This window comes from Dryobates pubescens, chromosome 6 (assembly GCF_014839835.1).
Source record: "Dryobates pubescens isolate bDryPub1 chromosome 6, bDryPub1.pri, whole genome shotgun sequence".
NCBI classification, from domain to species: domain Eukaryota; kingdom Metazoa; phylum Chordata; class Aves; order Piciformes; family Picidae; genus Dryobates; species Dryobates pubescens.
In genome coordinates, this window is record NC_071617.1 from 41,839,895 (window position 1) to 41,867,268 (window position 27,374).

The 27,374-nt window shown below is 45.9% G+C and overlaps 1 protein-coding gene across 1 annotated transcript in view; it reads left to right on the forward strand.

Annotated features, from left to right (window-relative positions):
• The first annotated feature begins 2,490 nt into the window (after positions 1–2,490).
• CMTR1 (cap methyltransferase 1) overlaps positions 2,491–27,374 on the forward strand; it is a 34,757-nt gene continuing 9,873 nt past the window's right edge. The window contains exons 1-19 of the mRNA XM_054162413.1: positions 2,491–2,659; positions 4,107–4,241; positions 7,398–7,540; positions 10,413–10,571; positions 11,725–11,817; positions 12,520–12,591; positions 13,225–13,319; positions 13,425–13,497; positions 14,244–14,442; positions 16,922–17,040; positions 17,287–17,383; positions 19,147–19,279; positions 20,590–20,769; positions 22,382–22,438; positions 22,894–22,951; positions 23,562–23,630; positions 25,169–25,300; positions 25,778–25,900; positions 27,243–27,334. Of these exons, the coding sequence (XP_054018388.1) occupies positions 4,112–4,241; positions 7,398–7,540; positions 10,413–10,571; positions 11,725–11,817; positions 12,520–12,591; positions 13,225–13,319; positions 13,425–13,497; positions 14,244–14,442; positions 16,922–17,040; positions 17,287–17,383; positions 19,147–19,279; positions 20,590–20,769; positions 22,382–22,438; positions 22,894–22,951; positions 23,562–23,630; positions 25,169–25,300; positions 25,778–25,900; positions 27,243–27,334 (2,024 nt within the window). The 5' untranslated portion in view covers positions 2,491–2,659; positions 4,107–4,111. The remainder of the gene's footprint in view (positions 2,660–4,106; positions 4,242–7,397; positions 7,541–10,412; positions 10,572–11,724; positions 11,818–12,519; positions 12,592–13,224; positions 13,320–13,424; positions 13,498–14,243; positions 14,443–16,921; positions 17,041–17,286; positions 17,384–19,146; positions 19,280–20,589; positions 20,770–22,381; positions 22,439–22,893; positions 22,952–23,561; positions 23,631–25,168; positions 25,301–25,777; positions 25,901–27,242; positions 27,335–27,374) is intronic.

The following is a 27,374-nucleotide window of genomic DNA, read 5'->3' on the forward strand; positions in this document are numbered from 1 at the left end:
TCTTAAAATCTTAGTGCAAGATTTCTTTTGTAAAGGAATCATTGTATCATGAGTTTTCCTCTTTCCCTGTTGTTGCTCTTTTCTTTTTACATGTACTCTTGAGAGTTTCTTTTGTGAATATATGCTCTCTGGGATGTCTGAGAGAAGAGTGTTCTTCAAAATGCTTGTGAAATAGGCTTGACGTTGGAACTATCATTCCTGGTGAAGAGCAGGAGGAACATGCTCTGGTTACCTAGGCCTGCAAAGCCTTCTTCTGTGTCTCTCTTTCATGTTGCTGTGCTTTTTTTGTTTCATTTTGCCAATACATTTATTTTGTTACATTGGTGCTTATGCATATTGCAGAGAAGGATAATACCTTGCTTAGTAGCAGATTAGTTCTTTTGGTGTGGTTTCTGAGTGTGCCTTCTTTGCTAGAAACAAAAAACAACCAAGCATTTGCACTATTATTGGCAGATGCAGAACATCAGAGGCTAAATAATACTGTTCACTTGCAAAAACATTTTACTGACAAGAGCAAAGCTCTCCTCCCAATTCATGAAGTTCCTCATTAAAACCACCGTTGCTCCAGAGCTGATGGCTAGACATACAGAAGTGTCAGATCTGAGCTTCTGGAAGAGATGTTCACATTTCTAATACTGGGATCTCCTTTGGTCTAACTTCTGGGTCCTTTCTTCTACTTGATTCAGATATGAATGTCCCCTTGGAAATGTCATGCCCTGAACTTGTTATCTGCTTTGGGGTGGCGTCAAGCACTTCCAATCTTGTATCCAGGATTTATGTTACAACTCTGAGGTAGTCACGGTTGATGCACAGCAAGCCTGATGCAGGTTCAAGACTTGCTGCTTTCTGTTGGAAGAGAGCTGTCATGTAGTGTGGTGAGCACTTTCAGAGTGATATATGGTTTTTATTAACATCATCAGGAACAGCTGGGAAGGAATGCTAATAGATTGTGGAAGGGACCATCGCAGAGAAATAGTGCAGATTGGATACAAGTAGCTGTCAGATGTTCTTGAAGGCATCAAACAACGTAGTCCTGTCCCTCTGTCGATACTGTGTTTGTTTTGATCTTTAAGATTAAGCATCCACATGTGTCTACTGACCTGTGTTTCAAGCTTAAAGCAGAGTACAAGACTGCTCAACACGTGTTTGAAATCCTCATGACAAATCATGCATTAGGTTTTTTTCTGTGTGAAAAATTTTATCCAAAGGCCTCACAAAACCTCAGGTAAAGGAGCTGCACGTGGTTTACAGTGAAGTGTGTGAGCAAGATGTAGCTTCTCTGTAGGAGTGATGACATTTCCAGCCAGCACAGCAGGACAGGCAACGCTGCACTCCCGAGCAGGTTGGGATTCTGTTAGGTAGGTCTCCTTCAGGAGCATGAGAGGGGAAAAAAACCAAAAAGGCTGTTTTTCTTAGTTTCATTCTCAAGGCAATGTCTGAGACATTTGTGTTAACATACTTTGTATACATTTTACATATATTTACAAAACAAAACCACCACCCAAAAAACCTCCCAACCCCCAAAGAAACAAACCCCCCCAACCCACAAACAAACACCCAAACAAAGTCAACCCCAACCTGAAATATTTTACACAGAATTTCAATGTATTTTGACCCTTATATTTTTGCTCCTCTGGCACAGGTCTGGGCTGGAACACCTCCTGTGAAGAAAGGCTGAGACTTGCAGTTGCTCAGCCTCTAGAAGACTCGAGGGAGGGACTTCATTATAGAATCATAGAATTAATAAGGTTGGAAAAGACCTCAGCGATCATCAACTCCAACCTCTCACCCAACACCTCGTGACTAACTAAACCATGGCTTCAAGTGCTACATGGTATTTGGGGGGGGGGGCTACAGGAAAGATGGGGACACTTTTCAGCAAAGCGTGTTGCAATGGGACAATGGTTTTAAAGAGGTCAGATTTAGACTAGATACAAGTAGCAAACTTTTTACAGTGCGGGTGGTGAAACGCTAGAACAGGTTGCTCAGAGAGGCATTGGATGCCTCGTTATTGGAAACGTTAAAAGGTCGTGTTGACCGGGGTTCTGAACAACCTCCACTTAGAGGTACCACTGCACGTTGCAGGGGCTTTGGACTCGATGGTATTTAAGGATCCCTTCCAACCCAAACCATTCTACGATTCTATGCACCCCTACCCCACCTCCAGCGGAAGGGGCCGAGGCCGCCAGCTACGGGCTTCCCTCCAGAGCCCAGCCCTTCTGCCCCTCGCCCCGCTTCCGGATTGGCCCGGCCCCAAGAGGGGCTTTGCGAAGGGGGCGCCGGGCCCACCCCCGGGCTGGGGCTGCCCGCGGCGCGCCTGTGCAGCTGACCCTCGGAGCCGTCGCGGATGTTGCGTCACTGCCGCGCGTCAGCGAGCGGGGAGGACCTGCGGCGCGGGTACGGCGTCAGCGGCGCCTCCGAGCGGAGAAACGAAACTGTGTTCCGGCCGCCACCGCCGGGCCTTCGGGAAGCGGAACCGCCTGCAGTTCGTTCGAGCAACGAGTCCCCGCTCGCCGCCTCCTCTTCCGAGGGTGTCGCCCGATCGGCCGGCCCCGCTCTCGCTGCACGCCTGGGGGTCAGTCCGGAGCGCGGCCGCCGGAAGCTCCCGCGGCTCCTCTCTGCCTGCCCTTCGCCTAGGAGTGCCTGCAGCCCGCCACCGGTTCGTGTGCTCTCGGGTACCGGGAGCGGGGAGCTACGGGGTCCCCGGGCGAGCGGACCCTCAGGTCGGCCGGTGCGACGTCAGCAAGGGGCTGGCTGAGGAGCGGGCCCGCGGGCTGCGGTGTCGCAGCAGCCGGGGCTGTGCCCGCAGGGCGCCGTCGGGGTCAGCGGAAGGCTGCTCTGCGCACCTCCGAAGCGCGGGCCCCGTGCGGGTGGTGTGCTTTGAAGCAGCTTTCACTCAGAGCTGTGTGCCTCCCGCGTACGCGGTGCCAACCCGCAGTTAGCTCTGGGCGCAGAGCTATCGAGCAGGAAATAAGATGCCCTGTAGAAGCGGGTTTTAGGAGGGTGGGGATCTTGAAAGGAAGCTAGCGGCGGGGAACGAAGAGTGTGTTAACGAGAGAAAATCTTAGAAAATGGAAAATTGCGTTCAGATTATTACAAGCAAGCAAGGGAAAAAAACCTAAACTGACTTGAGCAAACAAATACGAGTTTGCTGCAATTGACTTTACGGTGGAAGGGAACAGATTTCTTAGCCATAGTTGGGTGAAGCTGTGGGATGATTTTGCAGGCAGTCATTAGGATGAATAAAGGAATAGGTCCTTAAACTGCCCTTGGCTATGGTTGTGGGAATAAGTCTGATAATAGAGAGTTTGAATTGGTGGCCTGGGGCATCTTTTCTAGCCCAGCATTCTAATAGGTTTTCATTGCTTTTTGTCAGTAGTGGGGAGGTTTAGCTAAGTGCTCTAAGGGTCTGTGCCTTTAAAATTTCATTCCTCTGCAAGCCTTCCTGGCTAGTTTCTCTTAAACCACTTTTAAGTGTTGGTCCCTTCTCTGGGTTTATGCAAAGCCTTACAACGACATCCAGAAGCTTGGTATCTTGCCAGTGACTGCTGGTGAAAAACACAAGCACTTGAGCACATATTGAGTGAAATTCTGCTATAGAAGTCATGTAGGAAAGCTCTTCTATTAAATAATATTTGCAGAGGTGTTCTGGTTCTCTTGTGAGGAATTTGTTCCACCTTGGATGTTATCCATTAGATTGAGCTCATTTCCTCATTGGGGTTGGGTTTTTTTGAGTGTTTAGGTAAAGCAATACTTTGATTCAGTAATAGTAACAAACTGCCACATGTTTAAGTTATTTTAAGTGCTGATGTCTCCATTTCCACCTTCTGCTGTCACGGTAAATAGGTTGTAGATGTGGTTTGAGACTCAAGTAATTGGTAACAGGGAAACCTCTGCAGAGATTTCATGTTTGTTTAGTGAGAGTAGCTTTTAACAAAAGATCAAAAGAAGCCAATTTTTTTTACCTTATGCAAACTTGGGTGGAGGAGCATAATGCTGAGTGGCCCATAAAATGCTCTGTGGTTCCATGTTGTTGCACCTCACTTTTCAGCATGCAGAAGAAAGTTGATTTCTTTAATGTTCACCAAGTGATCATCTTCTTTCAGCAAAAATGAAGAGAAGGACAGAACCTGAATTTAGCAGCCCCCAAAAGAAGCAGAAGAAGAGGATAGAAGACTTGGGATTAACCCTCAGTTCTACTTCAGATGATGAAACTCAATTTAGTAATCATACTACTCAAGGTGAGGTTGGAGATAATGTATCTGCTGCTGCAGGAAATCTAAATAATAACTTGGAATTGAATCTGTGTCTTCTAAGAGACTGGATGAGGCACTTGGTGCCATGGTTTAGTTGATTAGGTGGTGTTGAGTGATAGGTTGGACTCGATGATCTCGAAGGTCTTTTCCAACCTGGTCGGTTCTATTCTATACCCTAACTGATAGCCTGGACTGCAAGGCCATACTGTCTTTAGGTAAAAAAATCCATTATTTCTGTTTGTAACCTTGGATTAGTGTGATTCATTTTTTTTAAAGCTTTTATTTTTTTTTTTTAATTGTATAAATTCAGACACAGAAAATTGAATAGAATAGAACAAACCAGGTTGGAAGAGACCTTCAAGATCATTCAGTCCAACCTATTATCCAACACTATCTAATCAACTAAACCATGGCACCAAGCACCCCATCCAGTCTCCTTCTAAACACCTCCAGTGATGGTGACTCCACCACCTCCCTGGGCAGCACATTCCAATGGCCAATCTCTCTTTCTGTGAAGAACTTCTTCCTAACCTCCAGCCTAAACCTCCCCTGGCACAGCTTGAGACTGTGTCCTCTTGTTCTGCTGCTGGTTGCCTGGGAGAAGAGACCAACCCCCACCTGGCTACAACCTCCTTTCAGGTAGTTGTACACAGCAATAAGGTCTGCCCTGAGCCTCCTCTTCTCCAGGCTAATCAGCCCCAGCTCCCTCAGCCTCTCCTTACAGGCCTTGTGCTCCAAACCCCTCCCCAGCTTTGTTGCCCTTCTCTGGACACCTTCCAGCAAGTCAACATCTTTCCTAAACTGAGGGGCCCAGAACTGGACTAATTGTTTAGCATTTTTTTACCACCTGTTACAGTTTTCAATAAAAGGAAGAAGGTTGGGAGAGAGAACTGATGGAACATCTGACCTCAGCTGAGCATGGCCTAGCAAATGTTAAAAGCAAGACGAGTTGTGAATGGACTTCTGTGAGATTTATGTAGCAGGCATTGTGTTTGAGGCACATCATGAGCCTCTGGAAAATAAAGCACAGCTCAAAACTAGGCAGCAAAGTTAATTGAAGCTGTGTATTGGAGAAACAGAAAGCAGTAACTGACCCTAAAGCCAAATCCATTGTGATCCTTGTGTGTGTCCAAGATCTTTGTGAATAGAAACACAGCTTGTGTGACAGATGTCTGAAAATCAAGATGGGTATCTAATACTGCAAACACCAGTCATAGCCTTTCCTGCCTTTGAGCTTGGAGTCTCAAAGGTTGATACCGTAAAACTTTAGTGTAGTAGTTGTGTGGGGATTCGTGTCCTGAATCTTAAAAGTTGATAGTTCAGCAACAACAGTTGAGCATGCATAGAAAGGATTTTAACTGGAGTCATCTGTTTCACTGTAGTGTCTTTCCTTGTCACTGTAATGGCCTTTCTTTAGAATAGAATAAACCAGGTTGGAAGGGACCTTCAAGAACATTGAGTCCAACCTATCATCCAACACCATCTAATCAACTAAACCATGGCACCAAGCACCCTACCCAGTCTCCTCCTAAACACCTCCAGTGATGGTGACTCCACCACCTCCCTGGGCAGCCCATTCCAATGGCAAATCACTCTATGAAGAATTTCTTCCTAACAGCCAACCTAAACCTCCCCTGGCACAGCTTGAGACTGTGTCCTCTTGTTCTGGTGCTGGTTGCCTGGGAGAAGAGATGAACCCCCACCTGGCTACAACCTCCCTTCAGGGAGTTGTAGACAGCAAGAAGATCTGCCCTGAACCTCCTCTTCTGCAGGCTAAGCAACCCCAGCTCCCTCAGCCTCTCCTCATAGGGCTTGTGCTCCAGACCCCTCACCTCTGCCTTTTCCTCATCTTTTGTTACCACGTTCTCCACTTGTTTCCTGTTTCTTCACTGACACTCAGTTTTCTGTAATAGGAAAATACAGAGGTCTGTGAGTTGAGAGAGAAATAACCTGTGTTTTTTCTCAAATTAGAAAAACCTAAGAGAAGTTGAGTTCTTCTTTCTAGGTAATTGTAATGACTTTTTAAAAAATAATTTCTTTTTTGAGTGAAAAACAGAAAAAAGGTTAACTCTGTTTCCAGTTTTCTGCATTATCTCAGGGCAAGCTATGTGGCTCAGCTTCTGGTTTTGTGAAGTAACACAGAATGGTTTCTAGCATTCAGTGAGCAAGGGAGGCTCAAGAGGTAGAAGTTTGCTGCAGTGTGTGGCTGTACTTGCTGTGGGTTGCTGCTCCAGCAATCTCTGTGTTCTGCCCCATATCATTAACTTGAGTATGACTGATGTGGTGGTAGACACATTTCAGGATGAAAATTTGTCATTGCTTCATCATCAGTAAGTTTGCAGATGACACCAAGCTGGGGGCAGGTGTTGATCTGTTAGAGGGTAGGAGAGCTCTGCAGAGGGACCTTGACAGGCTGGACAGATGTGCAGAGTCCAAGGGCATGAGATTGAACACATCCAAGTGCCGGGTTCTGCACATTGGCCACAGCAACCCCATGCAGTGCTACAGGCTGGGGTCAGAGTGGCTGGAGAGTGGCCAGGCAGAGAAGAACCTCAGGGTACTGGTTGATAGTAGGCTGAACATGATCCAGCAGTGTGCCCAGGTGGCCAAGAGGGCCAATGGCATCCTGGCCTGGATGAGGAACAGTGTGGGCAGCAGGAGCAGGGAAGTCATTGTGCTCCTGTACTCAGCACTGGTTAGGCCACACCTTGAGTCTTGTGTCCAGTTCTGGCCCCCACAGTTTAGGAAAGATGTTGAGTTGCTGGAATGTGTCCAGAGAAGGGCAACAAAGCTGGGGAGGGGTTTGGAGCACAAGGCATATGAGGAGAGCCTGAGGGAGCTGGGGTTGCTTAGCCTGGAGAAGAGGAGGCTCAGGGGAGACCTTCTTGCTGTCTACAACTACCTGAAGGGAGGTTGTAGCCAGGTGGGGGTTGGTCTCTTCTCCCAGGCAACCAGCACCAGAACAAGAGGACACAGTCTCAAGCTGCACCAGGGGAGGTTTAGGCTGGATGTTAGGAAGAACTTCAAAGAAAGTGATTGCCCATAGATCTTCATGTGACTACTGAGATGTCTTCTATTTTCTTTTTATTTCCATACTAATTTTTCTCACTTTTTTTTTCTCCCTTTATATATTTTTTTCAGAGTCTTCCAGTAGCAGCAGTGGATCTGACAGCGAGACTGATGAAAAAAGACCAGTCTTCAGCAATGAATTCAAACAAGATTCCCTTGTGGAGGGTACTTCATCTCGCTATTCAATGTATAACAGTGTCTCCCAAAAGCTCATGGTAGGTCAAAAGAGTTTTGGACCAATGTATGAAGACATGATGAGAGCAAAGTGAAAAGAGCAGTCTGTTCTAAGGGATTTTGCTTCTGATAGTGATCCTCCTTGTAGCAAGGAGCTCTGCTTCCTTGAGTCACCTGCTAAGAAATTGGGAGAGCACAACTGGGAGAGCTTGGTTGAAGAGAAGCTGTTAAAAGAGAAAGTTGATTCATTCCAAGGCCTAGGAGCAGGTAGTTGAATCTGAAGGGAAAGTCTCTAGCTCAGGCAGATAACCTACTATTGTTACTTTGCAATGCTGGAGTTGACAAATGCCTTGTAGGAAAGGCCTTCACAAATTCTGTGATTTCCATTAATTTCTTTGGTTTTAGAGCCTGGCTGGCATAACCTTATAGAATTATTACCTTAATTATTAAGGTATTTACTTTTCCTTCAATTACTGCCACTCTGCTTTATGTAGAGCTGCATATGTCTTGACAAGGCAGGGAGCTGTGAATGGTGAGAACTAAACTTGGAAGGTGATTGCCCAACCTCTTGGTTGCTCAGTGTTATTGTGGGAAAGAGAGTTCTTTTGGAAAGGTCTGAGAAAATGATTGACCCTGTTTAATAGTAGTCCCAATTTTGGCAACTTGTTCTGACTTCAAAGGTAATAGTAGGCTGTAGAGGAGAAGAGTCTCTTCTGTTATGCTTACTTCCTGATGCAAGCTTTGTCGTTGTGTTCTCATGAGTATCTCAGAATTCTGAAAGAATTTCCATTACTGATAACAGGGCAATAAAGATGTTATTCCCAAGGGCAGCAGAGAACATGGTATGTACAGTTTTGTGTTATTTGAAACATAACAGGAAGTTTGGGACCCAATGGGAGACTGAGCTTGTGTTTCATTTTGTTCTGTGCTGGTGCTGTACTCAAGAGGAGCAGGGGTCAGCAATCTTTCCATGGTGGTAAGCCACATTGTACCTGCCTTACCAAGTTAGAGGTTCAGTCTTCTGCTAGAAGCAGGGAAGTGCTAGCTGTCACTAGGAATGGAAACAGAAAGATATTGCCTTGCAGGGAGGTATAACTCTCTGACCAGCAGGATCATGCCTCTAAACAGGAAAAGAAATTCAGCTCTTGCCGAGTGCAGAACTCAATGGGATCAAGAGACTGAGAGCTGCTGGTTGTGCCTTTCTGTAGATAAATCCTGTTGCTGATCATTCAGAATCTGTCCATGTGCATTTTTGGCACTGGGCTGCAGTTTGCTGATTTTTAGAACAAGACTGTCTTTCACTTGGAGAGTTCTCTTCCTGAACCAATTTGGATGTGTGCTTTCAGTCACCACAATGCAGGAGCTGAATTTGGGAGGCTTTTGTTTGTAAGGCCTCATAATTTGAATATAAAGATTGAAGTGATGTCAAGTCTGGTTGAATTATTTGGTAGCATTAGGTAAGTAAAAGGAGAATAGTCCTTGATTACTAGGTGTTTAAAATTCTGTCCTTGGAAAACCAGTGTATAACAGGCTCGGTGGCTATCACATTTGCTGCACTGATTTCAAGGTCTGATTCTGAGCCAGGGAGCAAAGGCAATGGGAAAACACCAAACACCTTTGTATAAAACCTGTCAGATGTTGTTGTGTTGTTTCTCATACAAATTGGTAATAAACAATGGTTTTATTGCTTCTTGCAGGAAGGAATGTATGGATAGCCTTCATTCGGGCAGACTTAAGACTTTTATTTACTTACTGTCTTGTAGATGCATACTAGAGGGAATAAAACTGATTGTGTTCATGCTTTTTGTTGTTTTCTTCTTGTTGCTAAAATTTATGAAGAGAAGAGCCTGAAAAACTAGCAGTTAATGGACATAATTCTTTTAAGCTGAGAGATGAGAATGCATTCTAGGAGCAGTGTCTTGCATTCAGCCTCTGAGTTAGGTGGAGTTTTATGGGATCTGTTGAGTGTATGTTCACAGCAAAGACATTCATTCACACCATGAATTTTTTTCCTGTGCCAGTTGAAGAGGTTCTCTTCCCTCTCTTCTCTGCCATGGTGAGGCCATATCTGGAATATTGTGTCCAGTTCTGGGCCCCTCAGTTCAAGAAGGACAGGAAACTGCTTGAGAGACTCCAGCACAGAGCCACAAAAATGATTAAGGGAGTGGAACAACTTTACTTATGAGGAGAGACTGAGGGAGCTGGGGTTGTTTAGTTTGGATAAGAGAGACTATGTGGTGAGCTCATTGATGTTTATAAATACATAAAGGGTGAGTGCTGAGAGGATGGATCCAGGCTCTTCTTGGTGATGCCAAATGAAAGGACAAGGGGCAATGGGTGGAAGTTGAGGCATAGGAAGTTCCATGGAAACAGGAGGAAGAATTATTTCACTGTGAGGATGACAGAACACTGGAACAGGCTGCCCAGGAGGGTTGTGGAGTCTCCCTCTCTGGAGATATTCAAGACCTGCTTGGATGAGTTCCTGTGTGACCTGGTATAGGTGATCCTGCTTTGGCAGGGGGGTTGGACTAGATGATCTCTTGAGGTCCCTTCCAGCCCCTCTGTGTGATTCTGTGATCTTCTGGGTTATGAACTTCCCATGCTTACTGAAGACTGATGAATAGCTCCAAGTTCCTCCCTACTTCTCCCTCTGAGCAGGATGTTCCTGCTTTACTGAACTCTTTGTAATTTGCCGTTGTCTTAAACATCCTTTGGATCTGGCTTTGTTGTGTCCTGCCTCAGTGAAGGAACTCAGCATTAAGTCCTGAAAGCCACATCTGAGATAAAAAAATGCTCAATGCCTTCAAGTCATTTCAGGGAGATGTGCTGTTTTCCCTGCTCGTCTTTGGCTCCATAGTAGTACATAAGCTGAACTCCACTTGCTTTAGTGTGCTTCCTTTGCTTGCTTTATAGGCCAAGATGGGCTTCCGGGAAGGAGAAGGTCTGGGAAAATATGGCCAAGGCAGGAAGGATATTGTTGAGGCCTCCAATCAGAAGGGGAGGAGAGGCTTTGGGCTGACGCTCAAAGGATTCGATGGGGAGCTCAATATTGACTGGCAAGATGAGCCTGAGGTAAGTATTTCCTGTTTGGAATCCCATTTCTGTTGCTGTGTTCAGGATTTTCTCTGTAGGAATGATGTTTAATGTTGTCTGATATAACTGGCTTCCTACCACTAAGTGGTTCTGCTGGTTAGACCCGGACCTTTGTCCCAGGACAGCATGGCAAAAGCTTTTCTGGCACAAAAGGGGTTTCAGGTGGATTGTTGCTGTGGTCTGTAAGAGTTGTTTCTGAGTTACTCGGTGTGAAACAGCTGCTGCATCTTGTTATTTAAAAAGAAACACCAAAGACAGACACTGAATCCTAGGGATCTGGCAGCTGGAGAGCAAGCCAGAAGGTCCCAGCCATTGTTGGGCAAGGGCAGCAATGCTTGTCAAATCATGTGTTGTGCATGTTACAGTACTTTGCTCTCCATCCTTTGAATTGTTTTCAGGAGCTGAAAATAATACCAGAAGTTACTCCTTGGGAGTCAGAAATTTGAGACCTGTTCAGAAGGCTCATTGGTTTGGGTCTCATAGTCTCAGCTTGCAGCAGTTAACTGTTAACCCTTGTGGATGATACTTCTGTGATAAATACAAGAAAATGAGTAGATCTGAGTAGCCTCTCTTTGTGGAGGTGTAGCATCACTTTGATCTTAACTGGTAGAACAATTGCTTCCCAAGATGGTAAACGTTCTTTGAAGCCTGAATTAAGTTGTGGAATGAGGGAGCCTTTCAGAAGGAATATGTAAAGCATCACGAGGAAGTGTTTTTTGGCAGGTGTCTCTTGAAGTGTCCCTACAATGTGCTTTGAGAGTATGAGGCTTTTGTTTTGTCTTGATTATTTTTCAGAGTGTAATGAGAGGAAACTGCCGTGGGGTTTATTGTGGTGGAGGGGCTTTTTGTTTGTTTAGGTGGTAGTGGGTTTTTTTAGGTGTGGTTGTGGGTTTTTCTGGGGGGGGTGTTTGGGGGTTTGGTTTGCTTTGGTCTGGTTTTTTTTGTCCCTTAATTTTAAGTCCAAGAAAATAAGGTATGCTTTAAAGTAGGAGAAAAAGATTCTGTGGTTGACATGGAAGTAATGCCATAACTCCTTATGCTAGGATTGGGAGGCAAACTTTTGAGGAGCAATTAGCTGTTATATTTTGCTAGCAGAAACATCTTTGGCTCTTCTCGTGTCTTGTGTTTGCAGCCCAGTGCCTATGAGGAGGTGGACTGGTGCCTCAAGTGTACCACAGAAATCCCTGATGCCCAGGAGCTCAAGGAGTGGATGACTGTGGGGAAGGTAATATTTTTAGGTCTCAGTACTTACCAGGGCTGCTCAGCTTGAAATGATTGCCTTGTCAAAGGGTTAAAATAACCTAGGCTGGAGAGAACCTCTGGAGACTGCTTGTGCAGCTTTCTACTTGAAGCAGGTCCAAGTAGATCAGGTTGCTCAAGGCCTTGTTTGGTTGAGTTCTGAGTATTTCCAAGGATGGAAATTACACAGTTTGTTCAAGCATCTGTTTCAGTGTTTGGTAATCCAGCTGACAAAAGAAAAATTCTCTATGGCTAACTGGCTCTTCTTTTGTTGTTGTTGCAACTTGTGTCCATTATTTCTTGTGCTATCGATGTCCATCTCTAAGAGTCTAGATCAGTATTCTCTATTTCCTGCTCCCAGGTCTTGTAGACAGCTACAGAATCTCCCCTTTTCCGTTCTGAACTCTCTCTCCTCGTACACCAGGTGTTCCTGCACACTCATCATCTTGGTGGCCCTTTTGCTGGGCTTGTTTCAGACCATCTGTGGGGCACAGGAGAGTGCTTAACTGGATGACCGCATTCCATATGCGGTCTCAAGCTTACAAGGAAGAATAATTCCTCAGCATGCTTTTGCTAATGCAGCCTATTAAGTACTTGACAGCCTTCATTCATTACTGGTACATACTGCATTCTGGAATGGCTGATACCAGGTTTGCTAATTGTTAGCTGTGTTCTTGTCCTGTTGCAGAGGAAGATGGTGATTGAAGATGAAACAGAGTTCTGTAGTGAAGAGCTTTTACGTAGTGTCCTGCAGTGCAAGGTGAGTCCCCTTCTTTAGAGAGAATTGGAAAGCTTTGAAGAAGAAAGTGAAGTACATAATTGAAGAGGGTTGAGTAGTTTCAGGTGATTGGCAAGAGCTCAGAATGTTCTTTCACCTCCATGCCGTTGATATGACCCAGCATCCTGGTTCTTGCTGTCTGTTCAGCAGCCTGTTTTGTACCTCAGCCTTCAAAGAGATGAATGAAAACAATCTCCCTTTCTTTGTCAAGCTAAGAGGCTGGACTTGAATAAGCTACAGAAATATACTCCCTTTCTTTTGTCCTGTGTGTCATTTTCCCTCCTAGATTTTTATCATGCATTGCAGCATGACTATGTGTATGTGTGTGAGAGAAATACCTCAGGCTGGATCTGCTTTTGAGGTGGCTAACCGCATAATCAGACTCTGGAGCTATGGTTGTGGAATTCTTTGGTGTCACTAAATTTGCATAAGAGCTGGGGTGGCTTACAAGAGCAAATATCATTGTGTGACAGGAGAACATTGTTACTGGTGAACCAAACCCTGTACAGAGTTTGCTGTCTAAGAAAAGAGATGCATGAGGATAGGAAATGCTGATGCCTATCTAACCCTCAAGCCTGTGCCACATCGAGCTCAGTCTTGTTTCTCTTTGTGCAGAGTGTATTTGATGAGCTAGATGGAGAAGAAATGCGTCGAGCCCGAACAAGGTCAAACCCTTATGAGATGATCCGTGGAGCTTTCTTCCTGAACAGGTTTGCAGAACTTCTGGTAGCGTAAGCCCTTTCCCATTTATGTTCATTTTCAGCCCTGGGAGCCAAGGTTGAAACTGAATAGGGTCTCTTTTTGTATGTTCACAGGGCTGCAATGAAGATGGCAAATATGGACCATGTCTTTGACTATATGTTTACAAACCCCAAGGACTTCCATGGGGTGAGGACCTCTCTTTAACTCTTTAACAGCAGTGCTTTCTCAGAGAAAGGAGAAGGTGGGGAGAAAGGAGAGTCCTTAAAATGCCATCTGGGAAAAAGGGGGCTTGCAAGGTGTAGTGGTTTGAGCTATAACTGGGAGTTAAGAGCTCAGATGGGGGCAAGGCTGAGAATCTCTCCCCTGCTCCCCCCTCCTCCCTCCCAACAGAGAGGGAAAAAAAAGGAAAGGGAAAGAGCAAATCCACCAAACAATAATTTGGAGTCATCTTGGAAGTAGAGAGGTAAAGAGTTTTCTTTAAACAATATATGTATATAAAATAATAACAGGTAAGGTTCACAAGGGCAAGGAACAAGGATGGATGGGAGGGGGAAAAGAAACCAGAATACAAAACCAGTCTCTCTCTCTGAAGAGGCATGGAGGCAGCAAGGAGAAGGATCAGACCCGACCGCGTGGCAGAAGAGCAGGAAGGCAGCCGAGGAGAGGCAGGAGCTAAAAGGAGCGCTAATGACCCCAATGCCTTCCCTTTTATGCCCTAGCTGGGCAGGGAGGGGGAGTGGAAGAGATTCAGTTTCCCAGGGGGAAAACGCCCTGCAGGGAGGGCAAAGCCCTCACAAGCCCTCCCCCCTTTGTTTTCAGAGTGGGCGTCAACCCACTGACACAAGGCTTCTCTGACTGAGTAGTGCAGTTCATGGTGTATCTGATAGCAGCTGCTTCTGGGTCAGTAGAATCTCCTCCGTTTCCTTTTGCAGAACCCGCTGATAAAGGAGCGGGAGGCAGAGCTGCTCTACTTTGCTGATGTGTGTGCTGGTCCTGGAGGCTTCTCTGAGTATGTCTTGTGGAGGCGGAAGTGGCACGCCAAAGGATTTGGCATGACCTTGAAAGGACCAAATGATTTTAAACTGGAAGACTTCTACTCTGCTTCCAGTGAGCTTTTTGAGCCTTACTATGGTAGGTAGCGCACAGGTGAGCATTGCCTGACGTGTTTGCTTACGCTGCAGCCTCTGTACCAGGAGTGGGGCTGTTACTGATACCAGCATGGGGATCTGGGAGAAACTTGTTTATAGGGAGCCATTTTGCAAGGTGGAAGGGGTCTGTCATCTGAGAATGGTATTGAGATTGGTGAGCTTGCATATCAAGTCACATTCCTGCGTTCGTTTCCAGTCTGCCCTGTTGTGCCTCGAGTGCTTTGCTCATCTGAAAACTGTAGTGTGCTTTCGGATTGCTTGACAGTATCTTTCCTGCTTCGTTGATGTTAGCCTGAAGCACAGTGAGTGAGGTGGCTCATCACAGAATTTTAGAACAGCTCAGGTTGGAAACCAGGTGGAAAAAAATCACCTCGTTCCAACCACCCTGCCATGGATAGTCATGCCTTCTGCTAGATCAGATTACTCCAAGCCTCATCCAGGCTGGCCTTGAACACTTGCAGGGAGGGAGCATCCACGGCTTCTCAGGGCAACCTCTACCAGCGTCTCACCACCCTCATGGTAAAGAATTTCTTCCTAAAATCTAATCTAAGTCTAGACACTTTCAGTTTAAAACTATTACCCCTCATTTTGTTGCTATGCTCTCTGATGGAAGAGTCTCCCCATTTTTTCTGTGGCCCCCTTTTAAGGACTGGAAGGTCACTGTAATGGCTTCTGTGAGTCTTCTCTTCTTCAGCGTGAACAACCCTAACTCTCAGCCCACTCTCATAGGTGAGGTGCTCCAGCCCTCTGACTTGTCCAAAGATCTATTAGCAGAGCCAGAGAGAGAAACCTTATTGGCCTGACTGGCAGAATCCTTCTGTATCAGACCTCCCTTGCTCTGCTCTAATAATTGACTGTGGGTTCTTAGTGAAGATAAATAAAATGGATTTCCGCTAAGGGCTGTATCTGAATCACTGTGACAAAATGAATTTCTTAATCCAAAGAGGTTTAAAATGACATGTTTTACCTTGCTTTGAGACAGACTGCGCAGGTATGCAGACAATTGCTGCATGCCACCTCATGGATAGTAACTTGTTTCAGCTCTTTACCTGCATAGCCTCTAGGAACCAGGAATGACATATGAGGACTGGTAGTATTCCTGCTGCTTATTCCAGACCATATAAAGGGAAGTTGGGTGTGACTGCCTTGTAGAGAAAAGGGTTTGCTTTTCCATTGTTGTGCTTTTTTTCCCTCTTCCTCCACCACTCTGACTCTTGTTGGCTGCCACTTTTGACACCTGACCGTGAACTCTTAGCACTTCAGGATTAGATCTGTTGAAGAGAAGGTTCATGGCAAGGGCAGCAAGGCTGATAAACACATTGTTCCAGCGTTTGCCACATTTGGATCTTCATAACTCACTGCAAACTGGTGCTGTTGTGGAGAGGAGGAGATATCTGTAAAAATGAATAGCCCAAAGGCTGTGATGCATTTTCTTGATCCCTTTCTGTCTGTTATGCTGTAGTCTAGTGAAATGTGTACAAACTCTCTTCCAGTGATGGGAGGGAAGTAGACTGCTGTGATATTTGTGTGTTGAAGAACGGTAACAAATTCTAGCGTCACTTCACTTACTGACAGAAGGATTGATGAGGAGCTTAGTTATCAAAGCAGTATCATGCATCTTGATCTCTGCTGCTTTCTAGTCCTCCAGTTCAGTTAATGGAAGCTGTAGTTCTAGAAGATTTATAGGCACTAATACCAAATAGAAGTTCAGGCTTCTTCAAGGATGGAACTGTTGAGCTCTAGAATACACCTTAGATTAGCTTCCTGAAACACCAATCTAAAGGACAGTCTGCCTCTCTTTAAGAAAAACCCACAACAAACAAACAACCCCCCCCAACAAACTATATGGGAAAATAGTATGAACATTCATGCACAAACCCTATTTCCCTTTCCCTTGTTCACAGGGTGGGTTTTTTTGGGTTGCATTTTCAAATTCCAGATGGTATCCTGTGTGGAAATCAGTGTTTTGTTTCTTTGGAATGATTTGAATTCTTTGGTAGAAGGTGGCCAGTGCAGAATGTAAATAATTTTGCCCTGTCTGTAAACACATGTTAGTAACAGGTGAGCTGTGCAGTGAGGTTGAACCGTGCATTTTTAGTAGGTTCAGCTCTGTTGTCATTCCTACTTGGATGAGCACATTATGTTGTCAGGTGGTCAGCTCTCATCTCAGGGGCGGGCAGTGAATGTTTTATGTTTTGCTGAGGCTAATGTACAGCTTACCATTTAACCATGGTTGTTATTATATGTCTTTGTTTAGCCCTGACCACTCAGTGTGAATAATTTTGCTGAATTAACAAGCATCTCTGGTGGTGAACGAGGGAATGTATTAACGCTCGTCTGCCTATCGAGGGCTGAGTAATTCCTCACTAAATGTCGGTTGAATACAATAGGTTACCTGCACACACTGATCTTTTGTTGTACTTACAAACAGATTAGTAATTGTCTTCTCTTTTTCCTCTTAGGAGAGGGAGGGATTGATGGAGATGGAGACATCACTCGTCCAGAGAACATTACTGCTTTCCGGAATTTTGTTTTGGACAATACTGATCAGAAGGGAGTGCATTTCTTAATGGCTGATGGGGTTGGTCCATTTCTTCTTCTTCCTGTGCTTGTGACCAAAACTGATACCTTGGCCTGCATGCAGTAGGGTATTTGACATGTGTCTGTAGGTAGAACATGAAATTCTTCCAAGCTTGCCATTGAACTTCCTAGTGGCACGGTTTGTCATCTTAAAGGAACAGAAATCACAGCGATTTAGTTATAGAGAATTCTTTGCTTTGTACAACTGATTTGTAGAGATCCTAATCATATGCTGTGTGCTTTGCAGGGTTTCTCAGTGGAGGGTCAGGAAAATCTGCAAGAAATCCTAAGCAAGCAGCTGATGCTTTGCCAGTTTCTTACAGCACTGTCCATTGTCCGGACAGGTACGTTTTGTCCCTTAATCTTCTTCCTCTTTCTCTAACATGGGAGTGGCAGTGTGGAAGGATGCTGTACAGTTATTATTAACATGCCACAGAGTCTGCTCTTCAGTGAGGCTGAGTGTCACAGAATTGAGAGTATGTGTGTACATCCTGAGGTGGTTGTCACAGGGCTAGGGCAGAAAAGGAAAATGATCTGTGTCTGGTTTGCTTTTAATTAAAAAGCACAAGGTAAAACACATTCATTTAAAGCTCTTGCAATGTGTTATGTTATGTGGCTGTCTTGGAGTAAGGTCACCAGTGTGAGAACTGGGCAGTACAGCTGAGTTTTATGGCACTAGCTGGACCAACTCCTTCCTTAATATTCTAGCAGGCTGCTTGGAACAGATAGTGATGTTTATCCACTTCATCCTTCTCTCTAACTTACGGCTTTTCCCCTTTAAATCTGCCATCTCTGTGACTGGAACAAGATGATGTCTCACATAGTCTTAACTGTACCTCATTGCTGGCAAATGATGGATGGTACAGTTCTGCTTGGTTTTGATGGCTCCTCTCTTCTGCTGAGCTTAGTTAGCATGTGGTACTGATGCATAAGATACAAATAGTCATTATGTTATCATTTGTCTTGTGCCCTATGTTTTCAATTACCTGAGGCAATGTTCTATTTAGCAGTAGTCTCAAACGTGATATGGTAGAAGGACCAACCTTCTTTAAGTCTTTCCTTTCTGGGTAGATCATAGCTCTGTAAGACTTGGCTGCTTTTTGCTTGGGGAAATGTGGAATCTTGCTTGAAGGCAAGAGGCCACAAAGACTCTTTCTAAATGACGAGTTACTCTGTTTGGGTAACATCGGCTTTCTCCTTTAGCCTGAGGTTTCTTCTTGTGCATATTGGAGGTCCCCTTTGTTGCGGTGTGATGGTTTAGCCCAGCTGCGCCCACAAAAAGCACAGCTGAACTCAGCCAGAGAAGCAAATGAAGCTGCATTTTACAAGCAATAATGAAATGCAATGAATACATACAAAATGTACAGTATTGACAATATTATACTAGAATTTACAAGAAAAGAAGCAACACAGGAATCCTCCTGAGGAGGATCCCACCTCGGGTTCCCCCCAAATCCTCTCTGCCTCTAGTTAATTAGAAGAAAAGAGAAAAGGAGAAAAATGTTAGGAGAAGTTCAGTTAGTTCAAAGCAGTTGTTAAGAAGTTAGCTGATTATCTTATCAGTGTCTGTCCAGGGTCAGCCTGCATGCCAAGAGAAAGACAGAAGACAGACTGAGACAGAATGTAAGATCATAAAACTACATCCCACTCATCTACCAGTGAAATTTGTTTAGAATTAATCTTTGTTTTCCTTTTTACACCCAAACATTCAGCTAGAGAATTCTGCAGCTATCCTTTCTTAAAGGCACAGCCTGAACTGTCACACCCTTCTTCTGAGGTTTTTGCATAGCATGCTGCCATGCTGTAGAGCACAGTTTGGACCTGGAAGGTGAGGACAGGGCATGGATAGAAGGTTTGCTTGTGAGACAGTGTGCATGTTGATTTGATGCTGCTCAGGGAAATGTCTTTCTCTCTACCTCAGAGATAAGGGGAAGATGGTTCACAGAGCTTAAATGACCTCCTTGGTGAATGTGTTTCAGATGCTGTTTAATTGTGAAAATCCCCACTCTTAACAGTTCTGCAGAAAAGAGTTCTTGAGGTGTCTGATATCTCTTGGTTTCCTTGTAATCTGCTGGTATCAGTGTGTTTCATACTTTTTTTTTTCCAGGAGGACATTTTGTCTGCAAAACCTTTGACCTGTTCACTCCATTCAGTGTGGGACTCGTTTATCTGCTGTATTGCTGCTTTGAGCGAGTGTGCATCTTTAAACCTGTGACGAGCCGCCCTGCTAACTCTGAGAGGTGAGCTTCTCGAGCATGGGTAGCTCCTAAAGAAACCTTGTCCCTAAATACAGTGACAGTCTAGTGGAAGCTCTGTGACCTGCCACAATTGGCGACTCTCTTGGAGGAGGAAATATTTCAGATGCTTAGCAAATGATGATGTTTGACAAGGTAAAGAATATATTTCCCAGATTACCCTGCTGGGGACAAAGCAGTGGAACTGAATGTACAACAAACCTGGGTTTGCATGAAATGACTACAATCTGCAGTTCCAGTGAAGCTGTGTGTTAGCATTGTACCTGTATGGTTTAGCAGAAATTGTCTACTACTTGAGGGAGATCTGTGGGTTTTTTTCGATAGGATTGAGTTTCCCATTCTTTTCAGAGCATAGAAAATGTATAATGACTTTGTGATAGGTGAGACTGCACCTTCCTGGTGCCTTGGTCCAAAGAGGGAAAGAGACTCAGTTCTTTTGAATATTCCCATGTTATAGAACTAGGGGCACAAATGAGGCCACAATATCACCAGCCAGGCTATTTATTAACAGAATAAAGTGGATGGATCAGAAGGGGGGAGAGAGAAAATAGAGAGGGAGAGAGAAGAGGAAAGGAATTATATTACCACACCCCTCACCTCCCAAGCGTTTGCGTCTGTGGAGGAAGGCTGTTGCAGCTTTGGCGTGGAGGAGATGTTGTCCTTGTTGGCTGTGCTGTCCTCTGAGCAGCCTCTTCGGCTCCATGAGTTGTAACAGGCAGAACTTAGGACACGGAGAGAGGGTTCCTCTTGGTTTGCTTTTTCCAGGCTACCTGCTGATGTCTCTGTCATTTTTCTCTCCTGGTATTCTCTCTGTTTTATTTCAGAGCAGCATTGCCCCAGGCTTTTCCTTCTCTCGTGTTTTCCTTCTCAGCAGCATTGTCCAGGTCTTTTCCTTCTTCTGAGCCAGTAGTTGCTCAGATCTTTTACACAGTTTTTAGGTATGAGTCCAGGTGGTGAATATGCATATTCCAGAGAGTATGGATAGCAGTGGCCTCTGACCATTATTTCCAGGGCAGATGCAGTCTGGTGAGCAATCTTTATGCACCTTCCAGAGTGTCGTTATCTGGTGGCGTCTGCCCGATACACATCAGCTATTGTCTGGGCCAGCAGCCAAGGTGGTTTTATCTTTGTTGAGTCACATCAAGAGAGACAAGATTTAGTCTCTCACGCCTGGGGATACCCAGAAGGAAAGAATTCCTGGGATGTAGGAAACTGTCCTGATAATGGGAGTGTGACAGGAAACTTGGCTGTATGAGAAAACTAAGCCCACGTGATCTCTGCGCCTTGCTCTGCAGGTATGTGATATGCAAAGGACTAAAGCTGGGGATCGATGACGTGCGGGACTACCTCTTCACGGTGAACATCAGACTCAACCAGCTGCGCAACTCGGACGTGGATGTGAACCTGGTTGTCCCCTTGAACGTGATCAAAGGCGACCAGGATTTCTGTGATTACATCGTCCGCTCCAACGAGAAGTGAGTGCCTGCGGGCAGCAAACGCTGCTGCCTGGGGACAGGGTAACCGCTGCTTAGAGTCATACAATCAATAAGGTTGGATCATCAAGTCCAACCTGTCACCCAACACCTCATGACTACTAGACCATGGCACCAAGTGCCACGTCCAGTCCCCTCTTGAACACCTCCAGGGATGGTGACTCCACCACCTCCCTGGGCAGCACATTCCAATGGCCAACAACTCTCTCTGTGAAGAACTTTCTCCTCACCTCAAGTCTAAGCTTCCCCTGGTGCAGCTTGAGACTGTGTCCTCTTGTTCTGGTGCTTGTTGGCTGGGAGAAGAGACCAACCCCCACCTGGCTACAACCTCCCTTCAGGTAGTTGTAGACAGCAATAAGGTCTTCCCTGAGCCTCCTCTTCTCCAGGCTAAGCAACCCCAGCTCCCTCAGCCTCTCCTCACAGGGCTTGTGCTCAAGGCCTCTCCCCAGCCTTGTTGCCCTTCTCTGGACATGTTCAAGACTCTCAATGTCCTTCTTAAACTGAGGGGCCCAGAACTGGACACAGGACTCAAGGTGTGGCCTAACCAGTGCTGAGTCCAGGGGCACAATGACTTCCCTGCTCCTGCTGGCCACACTATTCTTGATACAGGCCAGGATGCCATTGGCCTTCTTGGCCACCTGGGCACACTGCTGGCTCATGTTTAGGCGGGTGTCAATCAGCACCCCCAGGTCCCTTTCTGTTTGGCAGCTCTCCAGCCACTCTGACCCCAGCCTGTAGCCTCTTGTTGGGATAGTTGTGGATGCTGCCACACTGCTCTGCTTTGGCTTCCTGAGAGGCTTTTATAGGAGGGGAGAAGGGACCCTGTGCAGAGATAAATGCTGTATACTGCTACTGAATGCCTGGCCTCCAAGTACTGTGTCAGTGTGGTGGGTTGAAATTACCCCCCCACATAAAATTGCCAGACCAGCTCAGTTGGAAAGCAAATGAAGCTGTATTTACAAGCAAAACTACAATCTAAGTATAAAATGCAGTGAACATGTGCAAAATACACAATATTTACAGGTATTTATAAACAGCAACAGGCACCCCCTGAGCAAATGAGGGGGCTACCAATAGTGTCCCCCTCCCTGCTCCCTTTCCTTCCCCCGTCTACACAGGACAAGAGAAAGAGCAGAGAATTGCTCTTAGTTACTTGACCACAAGAAGAATGCATTCAAGGTCAGCAAAGCCAGCAGAAGGCAGAACTGCCAGAGGGAGGAAGCTGAAAAGAGAGAAAGTTAGTTTACAGATCTACCTTCTACGTTTGTTATCTGTCCAATGGGATTATTTAGACCTTACAATTATTTTCCTTTTTACATCCCATGGGAATTTATTTGCATTCTACCACCTTCTGTTCAAGTTCTGTGGAAATTTTTCCAGGCACAGCCTGAAACTACCACAGTAGATAAGAAAGGAGGCCTTTGCTCAGTTCCTTCCCTTGTTCTTCCTGCGACTTTAAACCGCGTTGGCAATGATCCATCGCCAGGATCATACTGGCTTCCTCCTGTTGTCTCAGCCCTCTTTGTTTGGAACAGCACAGAAAAATCTTGGTGACTTAACTTGCTCTCTGACTAAAACTTGTCCTCTCTTCCAGCCACTGCAAGGTTCAAATAAAGGCACTTGCCAAAATTCGTGCGTTTGTTCAGGACACGTAAGTGTATTCCTTTGGCTTTCAGCAAGGACTGACTTAGCCTACTACACCTTAATTGCCTCACCCTTCTTTAGTAGGCTCTTGATTCGAACTCGGTCTTTGGCCAGGAAAGTGAATAAGTGCTTTTGAGTAGCTGTTTGTCTCTCTGCCTGAGTTAGTTTGAAGACTGGTGTGGGTGGGTGAAGGAGTCCTGAAAGGTGATGGTCTATTATCACCCTTCTTGAGAAGGCTTCCATGTGGCTGCTAATCAGCACTGCAGACCATGAAACAAAGCTAAACATGGAGATGGGTGGAGGATGGGTAGGGAGGGCAGCACCCTCTTCTGTGTGAGCACGGTGTGTGTTTGCCATTCCCAGACCAGACACTGGAAGATGCAAGTTTTATAGGGCCAAGATGTGTAATGCTGCAAGAGCAAAGGTGTTTCACCATCTTAACAGTCTGTTCTCTTCCTCTAGGACACTGATTGAGCCACGGCAGGCTGAAATCCGAAAGGAGTGCCTCCAGCTATGGGGGGTAAGCTGCCAATTAGAGAGGTCGTTAAGGTGTCTTTGCTGTGGTGAAACAAGAGAGGAGCTGCAATACAGATAGCATTTCTAGCCAAAGGTTTAATATATTGTCTTGTGGGAAAGTCAGAGACTGTTTCAAGCTATTTATGTAAGCAAATAGAATGTTTTTGATTCGTTGTGTGTATGGCTTAACTGAGCAGGCTTCTTTTGCTGCAGCTGAGAATGTTTCATCAGAGTGAGCTTGGTTCCCAAGCACTGAAGCTCTCCAGAAGGGCTTGCTTATGTATCTGCAGTTTCTCTTTCCTGAGATTTTGCCTGCAGTAGGGCAATAGATACATCCATCTTTGATGAAGTAGTATTTAATGGAAATATACATGAGATCAGACAGTTTCAGACTAAATCTTTGAAGTTGCCTATTGTTTCCTGTGAGACATGGTATACACACATTAAATTTGCAGAACACACAGGACCTTTTATTTGCCAGGTGAACTCTCCAGCAACTGGAATCCCTAAAGCAGGAGTTCTAGGGGCCATGATGTTTTGTCTTGAAAGCAGAGATGTTCCTATGAGCATGCCAAAGAATAAGACTGTCATCAGTTGTTTGGATTTATTTTCAGATTCCTGATCAGGCTCGTGTTGCTCCTTCATCTTCAGATCCAAAGTCCAAATTCTTTGAGCTGATCCAGGTGAGACCTTACCCAGAAGCTTCTTCTGAGCCCTTTTTTGTATAAACAGAGCTTTCCTCCCTATGAAGTAAGAGCTAAAGAAACTATTCCTGGATTATTGATTTGTGTAGAAGCTACATTTGCCTACATTTGCCTCCAGTCTTCTTCAACGTCTTTGTGGGTGCCACGGACAGTGGCATTGAGTGCACCATCAGCAAGTTTGCTGATGACACCAAGCTGTGTAGTGTCAGACCCTGGTGGTGAAGGGTCTGTGATGACCATAGAATCATGAATCAATAAGATTGGAAAAGACCTCAAAGATCATCAAGTCCAACCTGTCACCCAACACCTCATGACTACTAAACCATGGCACCAAGTGCCACGTCCAATCCCCTCTTGAACACCTCCAGGGATGGTGACTCCACCACCTCCCTCGGCAGCCCATTCCATTTAATCCAAAAGGGGTTCCCATTGCACATATAAGCTCTTAATCTTTCAAGCCACTGAGAAGCCACTGACACTTCTGCACACAGACTCCAGTGCCATGGCTACTCCTGCTGTTGTGAAGCACGTTGGCCATACCTACGGCATCGGAATTTGGGAGGAGGATGCTCTAATTCAGCAGCCACCAGCTGCAGGAGCTCTAACAGCTCCTTCTCCAGGACACCAAGCTGTGTGGTGCAGCAGACACGTGGGAGGCAAGGGATGCCATCCAGAGGGACCTTGACAGGCTGGAGAGGTGGGCACAAGCCAACCTCATGAGGTTCAACAAGACCAAGTGCAGGGTCCTGCAGCTGGGTCGAGGCAACCCCAGGCACAAATCCAGGCTGGGCAGGGACTGGCTGGAAAGCAGCCCAGAGAAGAGAGACTTGGGGGTGCTAGTGGATGAGAAGCTCAACATGAGCTCTCAGTGTGCACTTGCAGCCCAGAAAGCCAATCAGATCCTGGGCTGCATCAAGAGAAGTGTGACCAGCAGGTCAAGGGAGGTGATTCTCCCCCTCTACTCAGCTCTGGGGAGACCCCACCTGGAGTACTGCTTCCAGTTCTGGAGCCCCTATTACAAGAGGGATCTGGATGTGCTGGAATGTGTCCAGAGAAGGGCCACGAGGGTGATCAGAGGGCTGGAGCACCTCTCCTATGAGGACAGACTGAAGGAGTTGGGGCTGTTCAGTCTGGAGAAGAGAAGACTCTGAGGTAACCTATCTGAAGGGGGCTTACAAGAAGGCTGGGGACCTCAGGTAGTGATAAGAGTAGGGGGAATGGAATGAAGCTGGAGGTGGGGAGATTCAGGCTGGACGTGAGGAGGAAGTTCTTCACCATGAGAGTGGTGAAGCCCTGGAATGGGTTGTCCAGGGAGGTGGTTGGGGCGCCGTCCCTGGAGGTGTTTAAGCCCAGGCTGGCTGAGGCTCTGGCCAGCCTGATCTAGTGTGGGGTGTCCCTGCCCATGACAGGGGGCTTGGAACTAGATGATCCTTGTGGTCCCTTCCAACCATGACTGATACTATGATACATGTTGATGTATTGTGTCTGCTCTGCCTTTCCCCTACTTGGTGCTTTAGGGCATGGACATCGATACCTTCAGCTACAAACCCACTCCTCTGAATTCCACTACGCTGGAGAAAATCCGCCACGTGTTAGATTACCGGTGCATGGTGTCTGGAAGTGAGCAGAAATTCCTCTTGGGAATGGGGGTAGGTGCTGAGGGCAGTCCAAGAGTTTTGCTGGCTCATTTCAATGCTACTGTTCTGCCTTGCAGCTTCATCCCATCCTTTCCTGTCTTCAGAGGCCAGAAAGGATCAGCAGTCCCTGAGACTGCTAGTTATTTTGTCTTGAATTCACTGCTTCCCACACTAATTAACCCTGGTTTTGTAATTGCAAGTGACACAGAGACCTTTACTCTTGCTATTGTCTCCAATTATCTTCACTGTCCTTTTAAAGGTGTTCCATTTCTGTTTCTGTATCTGGGTATGAAGACTCGCTGACAGAGTCAGTGTTTTTGCTCTTTACTGTAGAGATTAAGGTTCTTACCTTAAGACTTCTGACAAAGAAACTGCCTGTGACAGCCTAGGACAAAAAGATTCTCTGAAGGCTGCTCTACAGTTAGTCAGAGGTCTCTCCTCCACCCCTCCTGTCATGAAGCTTTGGCTGAATCTGTCTTCTTCACACAGAAATCACAGATCTACACCTGGGATGGTCGCCAGTCAGATCGCTGGACAAAGCTGGATTTGAAAACTGAGCTGCCACGGGATACCCTTCTCTCTGTGGAGATTGTTCATGAGTTGAAAGGAGAGGTAGGAGGCTATTCTCTTCCTTAGCAAGTGCCTGCAGATATAACAAGCAGTTTCACCTATTCTTTATAAGATAGTAGAGAGTACATTTTCCGTGTGTGCCAGGTGCAAGGGTCTCCTTTGCATAGGATCTTTAGAGAAACTATTTTGGATGAATTTCCTTCTTTCTGTGTACTGCTGTAAACGAGGAGCTTTTACCATTCTTTTGGAAACACTTTGGACCTGGATATACTGGTGTTACCCTGCATGCATTGACACTGACAGCGTGACTTAATGGCTTCTGTGGCTTGTGGGGTACCTAACTGCTCAGTAGTGACTGCAGGCCTTGGGGAAAAGGCTCCATGCTACATTCACAGTGGTATATTCTTATGGTAGAATAGAACAGAATTAACCAGGTTGGAAGAGACCTTTCAGATCATCAAGTCCAACCTATCATCTAACACCATCTAATCAACTAAACCATGGCACTAAGCACCCCATCCAGGCTCTTCCTAAACACCTCTAGTGATGGTGACTCCACCACCTCCCTGGGCAGCACATTCCCATGGCCAATCTCTCTTTCTATGAAAAACTTCCTAACATCCAGCCTAAACCTCCCCTGGCACAGCTTAAGACTGTGTCCTCTTGTTGTGGTGCTGGTTGCCTGGGAGAAGAGACCAACCCCCACCTGGCTACAACCTCCCTTCAGGTAGTTATAGACAGCAAGAAGGTCTCCCCTGAGCCTCCTCTTCTCCAGGCTAAGCAACCCCAGCTCCCTCAGCCTCTCCTCATAAGGCTTGTGCTCCAAACCCCTCCCCAGCTTTGTTGCCTTTCTCTGGACACCTTCCAGCAACTCAACATCTTTCCTAAAGTGAGAGGCCCAGAACTGGACACAGGACTCAAGGTGTGACCTAACCAGTGCTGAGTACAGGGGCAGAATGACCTCCCTGCTTCTGCTGGCCACACTATTCCTGACACAGGCCAGGATGCCATTGGCCTTCTTGGCTACCTGGGCACACTGCTGGTATTTTCACAGTGTAGGATATTGCTGTCTGGGAGTTTGCCAGTCCCCTGGCACCTCAGATGAGGATGCTGTAGTAGTGCACTGGGCTTTGTGCTGTGGTACCTGATAAGGCACAGAGAACTGGTGATGGCAGCTATGGGCTTGCCCTCTTTTCCCTGAGACAAAAGTGTGTAGTTGAGATACCCCAGCTTTCAGAGAATGACATGCCACTGTGCAATGGGCAGCAGGGAACTTGTATGCTTTCTTGTTAGAAGAGAATGATGTCCTCTCAAAAAATGGACTATAAATTAAAGCTGAAACAGCAACATTCTGTGTAGTAAGTCTCTGTATTTCCCTCTCTAGGGGAAAGCTCAGCGAAAAATCAGTGCCATCCACATCCTTGATGTCTTGGTGCTGAATGGCAATGACGTTCAAAAGCAGCATTTCAACCAGAGGTATGTGGGATCTGGAGAAGTTTCTTGTGCTCAAGTGGGA